This window comes from Cololabis saira, chromosome 10 (genome assembly GCF_033807715.1).
Source record: "Cololabis saira isolate AMF1-May2022 chromosome 10, fColSai1.1, whole genome shotgun sequence".
Lineage (NCBI taxonomy): Eukaryota > Metazoa > Chordata > Actinopteri > Beloniformes > Belonidae > Cololabis > Cololabis saira.
This window is the reverse complement of record NC_084596.1, coordinates 25829782-25842720: the sequence shown is the minus strand read 5'-3', so window position 1 is coordinate 25842720 and position 12939 is coordinate 25829782. Positions and strand designations below refer to the sequence as shown.

Sequence of the window (12939 nt, the reverse complement as noted above, 5' to 3'; positions counted from 1 at the left end):
GTCCGGACAGAGGACAAGAAGCAGCAGGTGGTGCATAGAGACGTCTGTCAGCAATGGTGACGTGAACAATTATTTATTAATTTTTCAACTGTTTCTTTATGTTAAGTAATTTTTTATCACCATTATCAGCTGGACCACTCAGTAATTTGCATTGTTTCAGATGCTGCAAACATGGACAAACCATTAAGAAAATACATAAGGAGAAACCACATTTACATCCTTTCTCAGTTTAAGCACTTGATTTTGCAGAGCATATTTCAAAAAGAAAATTACTATAGTTGATGTAAAAACTGCTGAAGAGATCCATCTACTACTACTACTACTATTACTACTACTACTACTACTACTACTACTACTACTATTACTACTACTACTACTACTACTATTACTACTACTACTGTCGCTTTTATCCAAAGCGACTTACATCTGAGAGAACACAAGTAAGAAATGACATGAGGGTACAGCTGGATAAGTGCTGGTCAGACTGTTGTGAGTCCAGTTAGACACAGGTGCTGCCGTGCCAGTGCTAGAATTTTTTTCATTTTTATTTTATTTTATTTTTTTAAGTGTTCCCTTCCCACCCAACACAACAGTCCCTTTACGCAAGGAAGCTACATCTTAAAAGACACCAAATACAGGTAAAAATACCATCTGTAAATCTGTAAAGTGAGATAATATTAGCAGTTAGGTCTTTTATATTGGAGTGCGTTGTTTAGGTTTAAAGATATTATGTATGGCAAGCCAGAAGGGCCAAAAAGTGGGCATGAAAAGAACGCTGTGCCGAACGAAACGGCGTAAAAAGGAGGAGGAGAAAGGACGCTGAGTTGCATCCAAAGAACACCATACCTACTGTGAAACATGGGGGTGGAAACATCATGGGGATGTTTTTTCTGCAAAGGGACCAGGACCACTGATCCGTGTAAAGGAAAGAATGAATGGGCCATGTATCGTGAGATTTTGAGTGAAAACCTCCTTCCATCAGCAAGGGAATTGAAGATGAAACATGGCTGAGTCTTTCAGCATGAAAATGATCTCAAACACACCGCCAGGGAAACGAAAGAGTGGCTTGGTAAGAAACATTTCAAGGTGCTGGAGTGGCCTAGCCAGTCTCCAGATGTCAACCCCATAGAAAATCTTTGGAGGGAGTTGAAAGTCTGTGTTGCCCAGCGACAGCCCCAAAACATCACTGCTCTAGAGATCTGCATGGAGAAACGGGCCAAAATACCAGCAACAGTGTGTGAAAACCTTGTGAAGACTTACAGACAAAGTATTGAGATTAACTTTTGTTATTGACCAAATACTTATTTTCCACTATAATTTGCAAATACATTCTTTAAAAATCAGACAATGTGATTTTCTGGATTTTTTAAATTTATTTTGTCTCTCATAGTTGAGATATAGCCTACCTGTGATGAAAATTTGAGGCCTCCCTACAGGGCCGGATTTAGCGAGGCCCACTAAGGTGGGCAGACTGAAATGTAGGGTCGGCGATGCCGAAAAAAGTTTGGGGGGTCAAACCCCCAAAATGCATAGAAAACTATGCTATCATATCAGTTCATCTATCTTCTCCACAGTATGCTAACCAATTGCCCTTCCTGACACTACCCTCTGCATTTACCCGGGCTTGGGACCGGTGTTCTGCCAATCTTTGCTACCTGCCGAGAAATGCTACTTTGTGGTTCTGCGCGCGCGCACAGTCGATTTTCAAAGTTTGATTGCCACGCCAATCATTTCTTGCACGATGTAAAATGGATAATATGGGATGTTGAGTATTTGATCCATCAAAATACACTACCCATGACATGAATTGCATTACACTTTGTGAACATTATATAAATGTATATATTTGTATGTATATATGTATATAAATGTTGATGTCTATGTGGAAGCGTGGTCTATGTGGAAGTGTGATCTGACGGGGTATTTTCATCTGTCAAATCATCCTACCTGCATTTTTCTATGTGGAAGCGTGATTTGACGGGTTTTTTTCTTCCGCCGAAGCGTCGTACACATAGATCTATGTGGAAGCACATTCTGACTTCCTGCTGTTAAATCGTCTATTTGCATGAAAAAGCCTTTGAAAAAAAAGAAACTGAGATAAAAGAAACGGGAATCGTACGGTAGTATTTTCTGCCAAGGTAGGACACCTCGCCGAGATAGGACACCTCGGCAGAACACCGGCTCGACATATGTCTCATTCATCCTGACGCACAGCAGAAACAGGCTGCAGGCAGCCAATGTGCATGCTCAGCAAGCTCATTTATATGCAAATACAGTCATAAAGTAGTTTGCATTGACCATTTATGGTATAATGTGGGCGTGTCGAGGGCGGGATATGAGGCGAATTCACGTGCAAAACCTTCCAGCTGGACTGTGATTTATAAAGCGAACATTGCGTGCAGATTTGCGTGCACACGGTTTTATAAATCAGGATTTTTTTGTGCACATGCCATTTTCGGCTTTTGAGCGCACGTACACTTTAAGTATGAATCCTACGCACTATTTTATAAATGAGGCCCCTGATGATGTCTTATGTTCCCAATAGAGCTCTCAGAGTACATGTTTACTTATAGTTCCTAGAATATCCAAATGTAGATTTGGAGGGCGGGCCTTCTGCTATCAGGCACCATTACTAAGGTACCAACTTCCAATCTGGGTTAAAGAGGCTGACACCACGTCCACCTTTAAAACCAAACTCAAAACGTTTCTCTTTAGTAAAGTCTATAGTTTGTGTAAACTGTAGTGTAGAATAGAATAGAATAGGTCTTTATTGTCATTGTCACCAGGTACAACGAAATTAAAAGTGCTCTCCAGTCAGTGCATCATATATAAAATAAAATAACTATAAAATAAATAAAATGAAATAAAAACAAATAAAATAAAATAAATATATATCTAGACACATTCACCCCTCCACACATACATCAGCACACGAACATTACATGAACTTTCATCAACATACAATCATTTTTTGTTATTGCACATTAGCTCCTGTTTTTGTTAAGAGTGGTTATTGCTGTTGGGTAAAAGCTGTGTTTGAGTCCGTTTGTCCTTGTTTTCATGAGTCTGTATTGTTTCCCAGATGGCAGCAGTTCAAACAGTGAGTGTCCGGGGTGTGAAGTGTCTTTTATTATATTTTGGGCTCTCTGACAACAAGAGTGGTGGAGGTGTTCCAGTGTGGAGAGAGGGCAGCCGATGAATTTTCTGGGCGGTGATGATGACCCTCTGGAGTGCTTTCCTCTGAGCTACTGTACAGCTGCTGTACCAGATGCAGATACAGTAAGTCATAATGCTCTGATGGAGGCTCGGTAGAAGGACACCAGCAGCCTCTGTGTGATGTTCTCCCTCCTGAGGATGCTGCGGAAGTGACCTGAAATTGCTGCTGAACAACAATAATGCGGTCTGTGGAACTGGTTAAAATGGAAGGTGTAGCTCAGGACTTACAAAAGCAGAATCTAGAGGACAGACACAATCAAAACAGTGTGCATGATGTTTGAGGGGGGGGGTTGGGGTAGACCATGGGATTCAGCACAAAGGACTGTCGGCAGGAAGGGTCAGGTTCAACCCAGACAAAACTGGTTTGAACCTGCTCCTCAACCAGCTCAGCACCAGTCCTCTTTTTGGCCAATCACACGTGCCACCACTCTTATACATCTTTAGTCAACTCATAAACCTACACTCTACCCAAACCCGTTGGCTCTTTAGACTATCATCCCCCAACTCTGTTCACTACAGATGTAACCAACCCCCTCATGGGTGTGACAAAAGGCCTCGGGAGGGTAAAGATACCAAGGGGCCTGATCACCACCAGCTGTTGCCAGATTGGGCAAGTTTCTGACCAGTTGAGGTTATTTTTTTAAGATGTTGGGTGCGAAAAAGGAACATCATGCAAGTTTTAAAAATTTGAGCTTCTTTTCATAATTTTTGGGTTTTTTTGGATAAATGTTATGTATATGAATGGACATGAGGATTAGGAACCCAGTGATGGTCTTCAATAGTTCAAGTCCAACCATCTATGTATCAGTAGCTCCAAAACCAAGGAAGTGTACTAGAGAGGGCCCAGGCCCCATCTGGAACTGGTAACCACTGATGGGGACTGTGGGGATCTCGTTCAGACCTAGAAGTACCTTGGTAAATGAATGGATTATAAATTGGACTGGTTAGTTGATATGGACTCAGTATATGAGCAGAACCACCTCTATTTCTATATGCTACCCCTAGCTCAGATTATGGAACATCACAACATTTCCTACCATACTTATGCCGATGACACACAGCTCTATATTTCAGTGTCACCACATGACTACAGTCCCCTGATCTCATTGAGTAACTGTATTCACCAAATCAATGAGTGGATGTGCCAGAATTTTCTCCAGCTAAATGCAGAAAAGACAGAGGTGATCATTTTTGGCCCTAAAAATGAAAGGGAAAAGATCAGCGCTCACCTTGGCTCCATGTCATTGACAGCTACAAATCAAGCCAGAAATCTTGGTGTAATTATTGACTCAGACCTGAACTTCAACAGCCATCTAAAGTTTATCACTAAATCTGCCTATTACCACCTGAAAAACATTGCTAAAATTAAGGGGATTCTGTCGAAACAAGACATGGAAAAACTTATTTATGCATTCATTTTCAGTAGGTTGTATTATTGCAATGGCATCTTTACAGGCCTTAACAAGAAATCAATCAGGCAGCTGCAGCTGATCCAGAACGCTGCCGCCAGAGTCCTTACAAACACCAGGAAACTGGACCATATTACACCGGTCATGAAATCACTACACTGGCTTCCAGTGAGTCAAAGGATAGAGTTTAAAATCTTACTGCTGGTCTACAAAGCACTGAATGGTCTTGGACCAAAATACCTGCTTGATCTGTTAGTTCCCTATGAAGCTCCCAGACCCCTGAGGTTCATCTGGATCTGGTTTGTTGTGTGTCCCAAGAACCAGAACCAAGCAAGGTGAGGCAGCGTTCAGTTATTCTGCTCCTCACCGGTGGAACAAACTTCCTGTAGACCTGAGGTCTGCTCCAACTGTAGATCCTTTAAATCAGGGTTAAAAACATTACTGTTTACTCAAGCGTACTCCTAAATTAAACTTACCTGCTGTACTCTACTGCCCTTATTTTTAACAGCTTGTTCTTTTTATTATTTTACTTCTTTTCTTATCATCTTATTCAATCTTATTTGTTATTTACTGTCTAATTATGTCGAATTATTTACTGTCTAATTATGTCTTGCCGCTCTTAATGTTAATGTAAAGCACTTTGAATTACCTTGTGTTGAATTGTGCTATATAAATAAATTTGCCTTGCCTTGCCTCGCCTATTTCCTGAGAGGGCTGAAGTCCATTAAAATCTACTGTAATCAGTCAGTTATAGCCACCTTATACTCTGGGGAGGCAGAATTAGGAAGCAGGATGCTTTTCAGGTGGGCAGGCTGGTGTGGAAGGCTGGCTCTGTAGGTACAGTTGAATGATGGTAATATTGCGTTATGTAAGATGGCCACATTAAGGAGTGTGGAAACCCCCAGGCAGATCATTTCCACATCTTCTGGGACTGCCCAAAGATCCAGCCCTACTGGGGGGATATAATACATATAACCAATTCAATAGTGAGTTTACAGATCACACGAGATTTCAAAATAATATATCTTGGGAATATCCCTGCCACATTCGACCCAAGTGACAAATACCTGTTTAAAATAATGTTAGCAGCCAGTAAAAAAGCTCTAACAAGGAGGTGGCTAACTAAAGAGCCCCTGACAAAAGAGGAATGGACAGGAATTATAAATGAAATATATATTATGGAAAAAATAACCTTCTCCTTGAACCTCAATATGGATAAATGTAATACTTACTGGGGGAAGTGTTCATCTTATTTTGATGGGTGAAGAAGAGGGTGTGGAGTTGTGTGTACATCTTTGTGAGAATGGGAGGCAGATGTTTATGAAGATAGACAGTTGCACAGGTTCTTCACATCCCTCTGTGTCGGTATACGTATGTGTAATTGATGGCTTGGGATTTATGTTTGGGACTTTTGATGGAGGTGAACTTCCAATGCTTGCCATGTGGCTTTTCCTTTGCTGTTGATATCAGAGTGGCTCTGTGCACTTTTGTTATTTTTCTTTCTTTTATTTTTCTTTGCTTTTAATTGTATGTCATTGTTACATTTTAGTTGTAATGTCAAAAAATATAAAAATCTTTAAAAATAAAGTTTAAAAAAAAAAAGATGGGCACATTAAATATGAGAATGATGCGACACCAATCAAATTCTCAAATCAGAGTCTTCAGTTCATGATGTAGTCCAACTGTATCCTCGCCTGTCCAGGGATATAGATGCTCCTCTTTGTATAGAATAGAATAGAATAGAATACTTAATTGTCAGTGTACCTGGGTACAGTGAGATTGAAAGCAGCATCACCTCTCCAGTGCAAGAGAAATAAGAACAATAGTGCAAACAATAAGAAATATAAGAAATATAAATAATATAAAAAATATAAAAAAGGTTAAGATGCATTTGAATAGTGAATACCTGAGATTCTATTTACAGATGATAGTATATACACATGTAGTGGAATATTGCACAGATAGTCCGGGATAAGTATTGCACGGTAAAAACAGTAACGAAGACATTCACATGTTTGTCTATCTAAACTTCCAGTGTCATACTTTTCTGTTCATGCATGCCTCTGTGCCGAGCCATGTTGAGGTCCATCCTCTCCCTCTGCTGCTGATGCTGCGATGATGCTGCGATGATGCTGATGTCACCTCCCTCTCCCAGCATCACAGCTGCGCCGCCATTTTACCCACTTTCACACTGAATGACGGAGGGATCGGCGGTGCACCCATCCCTCTGTTTATTCACTTTTTTTGTCCTCGCTCCTCCCGTCTCCTCCTCCTGCCTCCCACTGCTGTGCCAGACTGTGGTGAGCAGTCCTCCCCCCCAGCGCTGCTGCTGCTGCTGAGGCTGAGACGCGCTCCCTCTCCGCGGCTCCGCCGGATTCTCCATGTATGGACGCGCACAGGGATGTGATGCTGTAGCCTCACCGACGACACAGACAAAAATACAAGCTGCGGAGACGAGATTCGAGGAGGCACCAGAAATCCCCGGCGTCGTTTTGAATGGACAGGAGATTCACCCTCTGCGGTTGTCGAGTCTGAGTTGCTGAGGTGAGAAATGGCTCCCTTTGAAGCCTGAATTATGGTTCTGCGTTAAATCAACGCAGAGCTTACGCCGTAGGGTTACGGCGGTGCGCGTCGCCACGGTACCCTACGCCGCAGGCTTTGCGTCGATTTAACGCAGAACCATAAATCAGCCTTTACACTCCACACAGACGCACTTACGGACGTCTCGCCTCGTTCATTTGTGCGTGTTGATGTTTCCGAGGCCTGAAGCTGCGTCAGGATGGATGTCACACTTCATTTTAAGATAATCAAAGTCATATTTTTCAGAAAACACATCTACACTGGAGAAATCAATCAGATATCGAGGTAGTTGACGCCTTAATTGTGAGGCAGGCTGGATTCTGACGCAGTGATGTGTCTGAGCGCTGGATGTGTTTACGCGCTCCGAGTCTGAGGTGCGGCAGGCGAAGCAATAAGATGGAGGAGGCGATATTTACATGATGTTCGCACTAATTGTCGAAATAATCGAAACTCTCAAATGATTAATGTCTTCCTTATTTACGAACGTTTCAAATAAACTGCAATTGAATTGTATTTATGAGCGATTGAGAGGACTATGGATGTACGCGCGTTGTCACATTTATTTTATACTTTCAAATAAAACTCCACCTCAAAGGGTTTCAGAGAAAACAAACGGTTTTAAAAGAGGTTTATGGTTATATTGTGCTGGGAAGTTTAGAGGACGTTTTTGTAAATGTGTATTATTTTCCCCAAAGCTGTAACCTCCTGTACAGTTTCATCACAAGGCCCTGATCCTGGCAGACAAATAAGCAGCCATTTTAAGGTAATAGTAGGGATGATCTCCCTGCCAAAATAATGGCCCCAGTCATTTAGTCAGCGTTTTAGGGGCTGTGTGTTTCTGCGTGGAGAACAACTGACGGCCTAAAAATGGAGACTGCGTCATGTGCCTGACTTAGCCCATGGCTAAAAAGGCTCTATCCACAGTGTGATGGGGGGAAAAAAGACCAGGCAGGCATGAATAATACTAATTAGTTCTATGTTTGTATAGTCATTGCTGCGTGATAAAGATGTATAATGATGACTCCTGCTTCAGCTTGTCAGGGGATGTTCATGTGTTGCTTCTTTCACCACCTACCTGTGCAGGTGTCAGGTATCCACCAGATCTCCAGCTCTCCCCAACACCCAGCTGCAAGATGGCAGGGGCCTCGGTGAAGGTGGCCGTAAGGGTCCGGCCCTTCAACTCCAGGGAGATTGGGAAAGACAGCAAATGCATCATCCAGATGACAGGAAACACAACAAGTAAGTATTCACCGGATCATTGTTATATGCTTTGGGGTGGAAGTGAAATGAAGGTAACCTGCTCACAGCTGTCATGGAAACAAGCTTGTTTATTTCTGCAGCCCAATTACAGTGTTTATATGAAAATGTCCATGTGTCTGAGAGACGTGCTTCCAAGTTCCCTTCCCCTTTCTCTCTCCTTGGATGCTTGGGCCTCGCTGCTGCAAATTAATTTAGGAGAGAATTTCATACTTTCACCTGTCAAAGGAGTTTCACCGTATTAGAAAGGGGTCAAGATCTGGCCAGCCTCAATTGAATGTTCAAATTTCAAATGAAACATCATTTACCCAGGACTTAAACCCCATGAATGAGAAATTAGGGTAATTTGACACATTTTATTTGAATAAAGGCTACTGCAATGTCAACTCAGACCGAAATCAGAGCAGAATTATCCAGCATCGCCATTTTTAAAAAAATCTCCACCCACTGTCACCTCTTCTTGCATTTGCTGTACCTCTGAAGTGGGTAGTGCACAGCTAATAGCCCAAAATATGAAAAGGAACTCTGCAGAAGAAGGGGGTAGCTAATGGTAGACTCCACCCCCCCAGATCAGCTGCTATGGACAGAGCTGTAAAGACATGGTTGAAAAGGGGAGATATCTTCTATTACTAGTATACTTACCAAATCATATATCACAGATACTAAATACAATACAAAAAACAAACCATCAGGAAATTGTGTTGATTTTCAAAGAAATTTCATGATATGTCTCCTTTTTCAGTGCTATATTGGCAACAGACAGACATGCCCATATCAATAATTAATATATTTTGATCTAGTGCGCACATCGTTATTATAGAGTACCGGTATATACAAAGCAATTATCATTTAAAATGTTACGCATACCTTTCATGAGTGTTGCTTTCCTGCTGTTTTGATCATATTCCCCTGGCCCACATTTGGCCACGTTCATAATTTCACCTCAGTTATTTGTTCTGCAGGCAGCTTTGCCCTGCAGCTACATAGCAGTGGACAGTGAGGCCTGCAGCTGGAGGAAGAAACAAAAGCTTCAGTCAGGCCTGAAGCCCATTAGTGTGTGTAGGATGTAGCCGCTGCTGCAGCTCTCTTCTCTCATCATACGAGCTGCGAGGACCAAAAAGGCCTCATTGTTCTGGTTGGATCCAGAATCAGGGTCAGCTGATGCAAGAGTTTGTATGTGTGAAAGAGAGGGAATGTCAGCCTGTTAAGCCCGTTGGTATTTTTAACAACCCCATTCATGTCAGAATAACATTTCCGATTCTACATTTCTGAGTCTACTTTCTCTGTGCTCCCAAAAATTTGTTGTCAACGTTGTGACTTTAAAAAAGGTGATTGGTGCATTTAAACCTGTTGCTGTTGATCAAAGGTGCAAGTCCACCGAGCTGGAGTGTTCTTGGTCTCTCTATTTGTTTGAAAACAGCCAATAAAGTTGCAACTTTAGCCTGTTTATTTTTGCCATATTGTGGAATGTAGATAATAGCTCCCAAATACATAAAGCCTTCAGACAGAGATTTCAAACAGTGGCACTTAGAGAGTTTGTTATGGATCAAGTTCAATGCCATTTTTGTCAGTTAGAAAGAAAATCATTTCTACTCACATCAGAACCAACTTATTTCTTCTACCTAAGCTTCACTTCTCCACGAGTCTTGTGAAAGATTTTGTAAACCAGCAAGTTATGAAAAGCCACAAATTGTATAACCTTACACGATTTGACTCTAAAATGGATTATTTGAGGCAAATGTGGTGAAAACAGCGTTATCATCCTCATTTACCTGTATAAACATAAACCAACAGAAACTTAATTTTGACCCACCCTCGGACTTCATGACTTCCTCTTGTTGCAGCCATGCCTCTTGTTGTACTTCAGCATGAGTGGAAATTTACTGCCACTGTCTATATTGAAGTGCTTCCATTCTTATGGGGACATTATTTGACTGCACTGATCACGAGGGCTCCATGATTTTGAATCTTTGTGTGCCTTGTAATTTTTAAAGGTTTTGTCCTCATATTCTTATTTTTTCTTTTAAAAGTAAGCATGCAACCTTTGATAGTCAGGTGCATCCAGCGTAAATATGGACGACCTAGAGAAAAGTTTATTACTAGTTTATTAAAAGTTTATTACTTATTACTTCAATCTGAAATTAGAACCAACGAGAAAGTCACACACGTAGTATGTTGCCACATTTGAACACCATCAGATTATAACCACTGTGTTCATCTCCATGAACGTCAAATAGAATAACAAACTCTGTCTGTCTGACTTTTGTTACTTTGGCTGCATGGTTGTGTGTGATAATGACCTTGAATACTTGTTTGTGTATTTGGACTTTAGCCTATTGGGTTGGTGTCTTTTTAGGGCCCTCCTTCCTCAGGACTGTGACAGGGGGGCGGAGAGTGGGGACGTATTCTTCTTTAGTGGAAAATGGGGAGGAAAATAATCAGAAGGAGCCTCATAATTTTTTTTTTTTTGTAATTCAAAGTTTTTATTATTTTTTCATTATAGCAACACACAAAACGACCATCAAACACCACAGACAAAATGGAGGCCAAAAATAGCAAAAAACAAAACAAATTATATTAATAGAGGAAAAAAAAAAAAAGAAAAAAAAAAGTAAATTAGAAAAATCTAAAAATAAATTAACTAAAATTAAGACAGACAGGTAAGTAAGTCAAATTAACACATCTGTCTACCAAAAGTATTCAATTTTTCTTTTACCATATCATTTTCACAGTTTAATCTTCCCAACATCTTCTCACACGCCACCGTCTCCATCATCTGTGTTTTCCACATACTCAGTGTGGGGGCTTGTGGTTCCTTCCAACATCTCAAAATAGTCCGTGCACATGTTATTAGGCCAGTTTTTAATATTCTAAAACAATATTTGTCCAACAAAGGTACCACCGTTCTGTCTCCAAGGAGGCATAGTCTTGGTGATCTGGGAAGTTCACAATTTAATGATTTACTCATACATTCTATCACTTTTTCCCATAAGGGGAGGATCTTAGAGCATTCCCATAATGCATGCATAAAAGTGCCCCTTTCTACCCCATACTTCCAGCATAAATCATTATCAATTAGTCCCATCCTGTTAAGTCTTGAGGGTGTAAAATAATATCTATGGATTAACTTATACGGAATAAATTTGCCTCTAGCTTCTCTTACGTATTCTTCGGTGTTGGAAAGAATCCCCCCCCATGTTTTTTCATCCAGTGTACAAGACAGATCCTTCTCCCATACCTTCTTGAGATTACTACAACCATTATTATTTGTCCAGGGACACATATCATACCATCTTGAAGCCTTATGATGTATTTTGGGCAAATATAAGTAGCATTCAATTGGACTTCTGTCCTGACCAACAGTAACCACCTTTTTAACACAGTGTCTAATTTGTAAGTACTTCCAAAAGTGCCCCCTGCCCTCTAGATTAAATTTTTCTTTAAGTCTAAGATATGAAAGAAAATTGCCATTTTCAAATAAATCATTTATTATTCTGATGTTTTTTCTTAACCACTGGGCCCAATAGATAGGCTGTCTTTCTATTTTTATTTTTGGATTGTGCCATATGGACGCATATTTTTGAGTATACTGAGAAATCTTACATCTCTTATGCACCTCCTGCCAAACAGCTTTGGGATGTAGGAGCCTCATAATTAAGATGACATGAGATCTAGACATCCAAACCCAAACTGAAATAGTTACTGTTCATGTGATAGGAATTAAAGACTCTTTATTTAATAGTAGGACTTTATTTTTTGCACTTTGTGTTTGTCTTGTTAGCTGCTTTAACAAGTGAATTTCCCCATTGTGGAATCAGAAAAGTTTGATCTAATCTAAAAAGACAAATACTATACACATCTACTAAGACCAATACATTAGTGTATTGACGGATACAAATAAATAGTATGAATAGTATTGATAAATAATTATTTCACCCTGCGGCATTTAACAGTTAGTCAGGTTTTCATGCTTCTAACTCATCTGTTTTGGTATTTTTAGCGATCCTGAACCCAAAGCAGCCTAAAGAAAACAAGAGCTTCAACTTTGACTTTTCGTACTGGTCCCACACCACGGTGAGTTTTACAGCTTTCAAAAAGATCCATATCAGTCCCATAATATAAATAAATCAACTGTAGGAGATGAAAAATAACCATCGCTGTCAAACCATTTCTTTTCTGTTTCTTGATTTAGCCCACAGTCACTTCTGTGTTTTTTCTGCATTTTTTCACTCAATAAACATAATTTTTTGTCTCTCTGTCTGTGCTTGAACTCTTCCCTCCGGTCTTCAGCCAGAGGACATCAACTATGCATCTCAGGTGCAGGTGTATAGGGACATCGGAGAGGAAATGCTTCTCCATGCCTTCGAAGGCTACAACGTGTGCATATTTGCATACGGCCAGACGGGAGCAGGCAAAAGCTACACCATGATGGGCCGCCAGGAAAAGGACCAGCAGGGGATCATACCTCTGGTAATGC

General features: G+C 40.7%; 1 protein-coding gene across 5 annotated transcripts in view; it reads left to right on the top strand.

Annotated features, from left to right (window-relative positions):
- The first annotated feature begins 6789 nt into the window (after nt 1-6789).
- kif1ab (kinesin family member 1Ab) overlaps nt 6790-12939 on the top strand; it is a 29135-nt gene continuing 22985 nt past the window's right edge. For all 5 annotated transcript variants that reach the window (XM_061732280.1, XM_061732279.1, XM_061732277.1 and 2 more), the window contains exons 1-4: nt 6790-7169; nt 8289-8444; nt 12463-12536; nt 12753-12932. In XM_061732280.1, coding sequence (XP_061588264.1) covers nt 8339-8444; nt 12463-12536; nt 12753-12932 — 360 coding nt within the window. In that variant the 5' untranslated portion in view covers nt 6790-7169; nt 8289-8338. The remainder of the gene's footprint in view (nt 7170-8288; nt 8445-12462; nt 12537-12752; nt 12933-12939) is intronic.